Source organism: Oncorhynchus gorbuscha, linkage group LG13 (genome assembly GCF_021184085.1).
Source record: "Oncorhynchus gorbuscha isolate QuinsamMale2020 ecotype Even-year linkage group LG13, OgorEven_v1.0, whole genome shotgun sequence".
Taxonomy (NCBI): Eukaryota; Metazoa; Chordata; class Actinopteri; order Salmoniformes; family Salmonidae; genus Oncorhynchus; species Oncorhynchus gorbuscha.
In genome coordinates, this window is record NC_060185.1 from 69998643 (window position 1) to 70005751 (window position 7109).

A 7109-nucleotide genomic window follows, 5' to 3' on the forward strand; every position below is an offset into this window, starting at 1 on the left:
CCTGACGGGGACCACTGGCGCCTGCTGAACCCGGGTGAGTACGAGGTCACGGTGATTGCCGAGGGCTATAACACTTCCACACATACCTGCCGTGTGATGTACAACCACTACCCCACCATCTGTGACTTCCGCCTCACAAACCCCCCCCCCCCCAAGCAGAGGCTGAAGGAGATCCCATCCAAGGGAGGCAAGCTCCCCAAAGCCCTGCAGCGAAGGCTGCAACAACTGCGTCTGCGCAAACTGTGTGCCAGCACTAAGGCCATCAACCAGCGGTGGCTAGCAGGAAGGCACAGGGATCGTGATTTTGAACAATCACAGCCCACTTTGTCTGGAGGGTTGTAGTATTTCATTGGCTCTTGTTAGGGCACTTTCTGGTTTAAGTCAGTTTGGGTGTTTGGAAGTCTTTACAACATGTGGGCAGGCAAAAAAATATATGTTTTGGGAGAGCAATGGTAAAATACATTGTACGTTCAGTATGGTATAGCTTTATTGCTGAAGAAAGGGACCAATTGTATTTAGATATTTGAATCAGATTGGAGCAAAATATTGCAAGATGATTGAATGACAGGGCCAAATATTATTTTCACTTGATTAGCTCTCAGAAAATAGTTACAACGACAACAAAGTGGCTTAATACTTGACAAATGCAGCGTTGGGTGGATATACCACTATTCTAGGAAAATTCATGCCACAAATTATAAGTAAAACTCGTGAGCCTAAAATGACGTATGTATTTTGACATATAGTTAAGAGCTCATATGCTACAGTCTAGAACTAATAAGAGTTCTATACATGAGATAAAGTTGTGTTCTTATATTTTTGTTTTTTTGATACATTTTTATAATACTTAATTTAAATAAAAAAATGCTGGCATGTGGATGTCCTTGCAAGCCAAGAGACAATGTTACAAATTAATTCCAAGTAAAGCTTTTCTTATAACACAAATAGTTCAAATCCATGTCTTATTTTCTATGGAGTTGTACATCATGTTGCAGCCGGGGTCCTCCACGACGTTTGCGGCTGACAAAGCGACACCACAGGGTGGTGATCAGGGACAGGAACACACAGGTCAGTGCCACAAAAACACCCACCCACATCACCAAAGACAGCTGCCCGCTTCCCTGCCGAAGAGGAATAACAAGCATCAGACACACACCATCTAGACAGTACGAACATATCAAACACACGTTCGAGCCTCCAAAAGAACATCAGCACTTAAGCACTCAACAAATACCAAACTCCCCTAAATAATGTGACAAATGAATCAAACACTTACATTTAGTAGTTTAAAACATGAACATTTACAGAAAGATAGTCTCTGACACACATATCTGGGAATATATTTTCTCCCTCTTCAGATGTGCTACACTAGCTACAGTAAGTTTTCATCCATTTGGCAACAGATTTACATGGGAATATTCTAAAATCAGCATTAAAACAATTTGTGCATTTTCCCACCAGAGAGGTGTTTCCATCACATTGACTTGTTGCGGATAAAAGGCTGTGCTTGATGACATTAGTGCAGATAAAAATACCCTTTGTGGTAAAATTTCCATGTACCGAAAAAAAATACAAGTTAAATGGGTTTACATGGCATTTTCAACTCTACTGAGGGTTTTCTCACAATTATTTGTTGAACTTTATAGCAAATGTGCCCACTCCGGTATTGTCACGAGCGCTTAAGCCCACAGCGCTATTTGAAAGCAGCATCAAACTCATCACCATGCACATTCACCACCCTGTGAAGTTCAACATAAACATATTTAATCTGTTGCCAAATAAACTGCATGCTTTCCCGACAAGTCATAGTGGGAGGACCACACACGTCATAGCGCGACTCCAAGTTTACTTCCATATCATGGTTATTATATCAATATTTGGCCTTATAAGCGTTTCCACCGAGATGTCTTGCATAAATATTTTTACAGACACAAAGAGATCCCACCTTGTCTAGCGTATTTTGTTTTCTTGACAATTAGAAAGTTTTCCGAAACATTTTCTGTTTCCATCAGGCCTGTCGTGACATTTTTTAAACGACATGTACTTTACTCGCATAAAAAGGTGAGATGGAAAACAGGTTAGTGTTCTCTTTACCTGTCCCTGGTCGATTCCCTTCAGCAGAGCGAATGTGCTGAGATGGTTGCAGGAGCACACAGTGTGGGTGGAGTTCGAAATCACTATGGTGCAACCCCTCCCAGACCACTCCCCCGGTCCATTCTCATCCGACCAATAAACACAGGTGGGGTCAACATCACTGGACTAGGACACAGTGTATATGGGTTGGGGTCAATTCCATTTAGACTCAGTAAATTCAGGAAAAATGTGACTTCATGAAAAATATATCAATGAAAAACATGTTTTACTGACAGTCAGAAACTATTAAAGTAGAGACAAGTGTTACCTGCAGGTGATTGAAGGTGAGATTAACCTGTTGGGGCAGGTATGTTGTATTGGAGTTGCTAACGGAAACTGTCGCAGCACTGGACATGAGCTGCTGGCTCTGATGAGAAGTGTTGTCCTTCAGACTATCCAGATTCCTATAGCTGAGCAGAACAACATACGCAAACCCTGCACATAAAAAAACAATACAAGAAAATATAAGGCCTGATACAAGAACATGTACAACTCACAATATCCCAAGTGAATCCATCAATGTATGTCTTTAGTCATATTTTGAGCAGATGAATGGTACTGTAGGACTGTGGCTACCTAGGTAATTCTGGTCATCTCCAACCACCGTCTCCCAGGTGGTGTCAAGTTGAGTGTTTTCATTGGTCAGGCTGACTGGTCCTTGAGGTGGAGTCTTGTCCCTCCTCACCATAATCTCAACCTCTGTTTTTATTGACAAAATCAACACAGAGCAGAAATCACCATTACTGAAAGAACACAGTATTGCATTAATTATATTTTAAGTTGACACAATGTAATGTGCTTGTTAGTGCTCGGTTTATGTTCAGTATGGTGCTCAGATTGTGGTCTTCCTGTGGTACTGTAACGTCTGCTTCCAACTCACACTCTCAAACACGAAAATCCCCTGAATGCAGCTCACTTTCCAGCTAACACTCTCAAACACATAGATCCCCTGAACGCAGCTCAATCTCCAGATCCCAATCACCTGAATTCTGATCACCTGTTCACACACCTGTATGTCATTATCACGCACAATTTAGTTCAGTTCTTTGCACCTCATCATTGTGAGGTGTTTGTTTTGTGATACACTTCTATTAGGAGATCTGTTTTTGCATCTGTAATTTAATCCTCCTGTGTATGATAGTGAGGCAGGCAAAAACTAACGATGCCTTTTGTCTATTCCCTGCCTGTACTTTAGCCTTTGGGATTTCCTCTTATCAACCTATTGCCTGATCTCCCGGACGTTACTAGTCTTTTCCCTGCCTGTACTGTTGCCTTTTTTTGGTTTTTTTTGTGTAAGACCTTCTGCCTGCCACTGGACACAACTATCTGCCGCCTTCTGTGGTCCCTTACAAATAAACACCTGCTGCGCCCTGCGCTTGAAACCAGCTCTCTGTCTCCCATCGTGTTCAATAAAGGTACCTGCGAGGTGGTCAGTAAATGGTAAATATGTGGTCAGCGTGTGCTCAGTGTGTTTATGTTACCGGTGTGGTTGGTCTCTATCCTGGTCACGTTCTCTGTCAGCAGTGGAGCGATCAGTCTGAATGAGATTTCAATCGTCCTCAGTAACTTAGTCACTTCACTGCTACTACGGTGACCATTGGACTGGAGGCCCAGTTGAACAACATCAGTGGTATTAACCAGTAACTAGAGAGAGACATAAGGGTTTTGTATGTGTGTGTTAGAGGTCGACCGATTATGATTTTTCAACGCCAATACTGATACCGATTCATCGGCCGACCTCTTGTGTTTGCATGTGTGTTTCTGTGTGGTGACTTACTGTCAAAAGCACATCTCCAGTTGGCAGCAGTCTTGTCGGTCCAGACAACGTAGAGCTGTTCAACACCAAACAGTTGTTTTTCAACAGAGACAAGAAACTATCAAAGCCTGGTAGAGTCTGGGAGGGAGGAGGGGGGCATGTGCATTAGTGGGAAAATGCATACAACATTTCAAGATCATGGAAAAATACCCTTTTCCCAATTAATAATGTAATAATTCTAAAGTAAAGCCTTACCTGTCCAGGCTGTGTTTCATACTGGTCACAATTAAGCTCTAATGTAAAAACATGGAGACATTCAGTGTTATCTCAATACCCTTCTACAGTACACTATGTACAGACCTGTGCATGATAAAGGAGTACATCATGGACAACAGGTGTATGTACACTATGTACAGTATAAAACCTGACATAGACTTTTATGGTGCTTCAGTACAGTCAGCCTGTACATGGAAGACAGACAAAAGGTAGCCAGCCACCTTAGAGTATTTAGACAAAACCCAATACAACAGCACCCAAGAGGAAATGTGTCTCTCACCTGCACACTGAGTTTGTCTGTTGCCGTAGTTACTGAATCCTGTGGGACACTTGCACAGGTAGCTGCCCAGCTGATTGACACAGATTCCCCGTTCCCCACAAAAATGTTGGTTCTCAACACACTCATCTATGTCTGATAGAGAATGGGAGTGGTAAAGGGAAATAGTGGAGATGGAAAGATGATTAAAGATTGTATGTTGATAAAAGAGAGGGTGATAATCCCTCACACGTTAACACAGTCACACTTTCAATAAGATTATATTGACCACCACGTGATTCAAAGCCAAGCGATCTGAAGACAGAATAGCATTGATATAGTAGTCGCATCCAACGGTGTTGATGCATGTTGAATAGCTTTTACAGATGTTCTTCTCATTTAAGCACTCATTTATATCTACATGAGGGAGATGAGAGGTGAATTTAGAAAGACTGGATTATCTTCAGAAAAAACATCCCACTACTAAACAGTACATAGTGTTGAATGTTCCTAAACAGGGTCTGTTTAATGCTGGAGATTATCAGAGGTCAACATTACTGATCAAAGCACATTCCTAAAGCAAAATACTATGCAGGAAATTATAACCATATTCTCCATCATTACCAATACAATTCAGAAACGCTGGATTGGAATTCGGTTGAGTAAAGCCATTCGCACATCTAGTAACTCTTGCTCCTTGGTCCTTGAGTAGCGCTAAATGAAGACAAAGGAAAGTTGAACTGCACACATGCATATGTTAAATATTTTAAACAGACTTGTGGATGTGTTGGTCAAATAAAAAGCAGAAAATTGACCTACCCACAATCAGTAGAAATAGAATGACTCCCATGATGTCTGACAGCTGGTGAGTTAATGGTACATGTCAGCTTGGTTTTAGTTCTAAAGAATAATTTGGTAACCTCACGCATGTGGTTAGCGCAGGGAAGTAAAAATATTTCCCCATAACTAGCAACGGAGTATTATTTTAAGTAGAAAACAAAGAGGAACTGACTGTGTGGCATGAGAAGACCATTTGCATCGCAATTCACATCAGGTTAATTTGTCTAGTTTTGCGTAGACCACGTCCAGGAGTTCCATCCCTGAATTAGACTCTAGTGTAGAGGGTCTATCTCCAAGATCAGACATAAGAGGACACATTGATCTAAAACACCAACATGCACAGTATAGACTCTTATCAACAGGGCCACATAAACCATCTGCCTTACCAAAAGCAGACTTAGAATCCATATTTCAATCTGAAGCAAGGCTACTTATCTTTTTCTTTTCTTTTCAAAATGTCTTGCTCTTGATTTCTTTTGAAGATGTCTGACCTTTATGCAAATTTTACAAGTTACTGCAGCAGCATTTCCCGTAACTTTCACATTCTCACTTGCTCTATCAGCATTTCCCGTAACTTTCACATTCTCACTTGCTCTATCAGCATTTCCCGTAACTTTCACATTCTCACTTGCTCTATGAGCATTTTCTCACTTGCTCTATGAGCATTTCCCGTTTTTACATTCTCACTTGCTCTATCAGCATAGACGGGAAAGGGGTTTCAATGCTTAACATTTAGTGTCTCTTTGTGATTACACAAATGAAGAGCGTTTCTGGGTTTTTCTTGAAGTGGTGGTGGGACTATTTGTCCATTAAATCAATCATTTTCCTGACGAATTCTCCTTCCATAGCCGAAGCATCCGAATATATTGAAAGGCTACATTATCTAGATTTATGTTAGCTCAAAAGGTAGGTCGATTAACCAATGAAGAGAGAAGTTTCAAGAGCTATTGAGAATGAGAGATATCAAAGTCATGATAATGATGGCAAATGCATTTGTGTGATAAACAGCCTGTTGGAAAATGAAGAAGCAACTATGATCAAATGGAGGGAGACATTAGATTTACAATATTAATATCACTCACACTATGTTCATTCATGATGATCAACGGTAAGTTTCAGGGCAGACATACATTTCTCTAGTCTGGCTGACACAAAACGTGAAGTTTTCTTGACAAAGCTATTTCTCTCTGTGCACTTGTCGTCACTAGTTACTACAGCCACAGCTTATTTCTAAAATGTTTCTTCTTAATTAAAATGTCATTTGAATCCTAACCCTAAACTTAAACACACGGCTAACCATATGCCTGCCTAACCTTCAACTAAAACCAAAAAGCTTATTTTTTGGGGGGATTTTTATGATTACAGCCCAGGTTTGGAACGCTCTTTCTTATTGGTCTATTGACTAATTTACTGCCTGGTGATGTCACCAGCAAGCCAAAACTCCATCCTACCTAAACAGGCTGACATTTTCAAACAGCTCTTACACTAAAAGGGCATTATCATAATGTCCACAATTTCACAGTCTTATTCCAACCTCAAAGTGTTTAAATATACATCAAACTCAGGAAATCATGTTCTTGACTGCACTGGGCCTTTAAGTCCGTTTGGGTGTTTGGAAGTGTTTACACCATGTGGGCAGTTATAAAGGCCTAACCTAATGAGAGGGAAAACAAACTATGTCTTGGGTGAGCAATATCAAATTCATTGTACTTTCAGTATGATGTTGTGCTTTATTTTTTTTACAAAACGGACAGCTCATATTTAGACATTTATGTCAGAATGAAGGATATAATAGCAAGATGATTTGTGGATTTAAATACCTTCTCAAGCACTGTAAAATAAACAGGA

The 7109-nt window shown here is 40.6% G+C and overlaps 1 protein-coding gene across 3 annotated transcripts; it reads right to left on the minus strand.

Annotated features, from left to right (window-relative positions):
• Positions 1 to 465: 465 nt before the first annotated feature.
• Positions 466 to 5836, minus strand: LOC123994092 (adhesion G protein-coupled receptor E5-like). Of its 3 annotated transcripts, none has more exons than XM_046296592.1 (10): positions 5241 to 5828; positions 5046 to 5135; positions 4446 to 4577; positions 4145 to 4182; positions 3911 to 4027; positions 3615 to 3777; positions 2710 to 2832; positions 2402 to 2568; positions 2095 to 2259; positions 466 to 1121 (listed from the first exon to the last, which is right to left on the minus strand). In XM_046296592.1, exons 1-10 carry the CDS (start codon positions 5269 to 5271, stop codon positions 963 to 965), a joined length of 1185 nt encoding a protein of 394 aa, XP_046152548.1. In that variant the 5' UTR covers positions 5272 to 5828; the 3' UTR covers positions 466 to 962. The 3 variants fall into 3 exon arrangements, with proteins under 3 accessions (XP_046152548.1, XP_046152549.1, XP_046152550.1); XM_046296593.1 differs by having other exon boundaries at positions 3911 to 3965; positions 5241 to 5291; XM_046296594.1 differs by lacking the exon at positions 3615 to 3777 and having other exon boundaries at positions 3911 to 3965; positions 5241 to 5836.
• Between the last annotated feature and the right edge of the window lie 1273 nt (positions 5837 to 7109).

Bases quoted from the DNA above. Each gene is read 5' to 3' on its own strand.
- LOC123994092 (XM_046296592.1), bottom strand. From the start codon at position 5,271: ATGGGAGTCATTCTATTTCTACTGATTGTGG. The intron at 3,778-3,910 runs GTAAGTCACCAC...GTCTCTCTCTAG, and splicing joins CTGGAGATGTGCTTTTGACA to TTACTGGTTAATACCACTGA. The intron at 2,260-2,401 runs GTAACACTTGTC...ACTGTGTCCTAG, and splicing joins TCACCTTCAATCACCTGCAG to TCCAGTGATGTTGACCCCAC.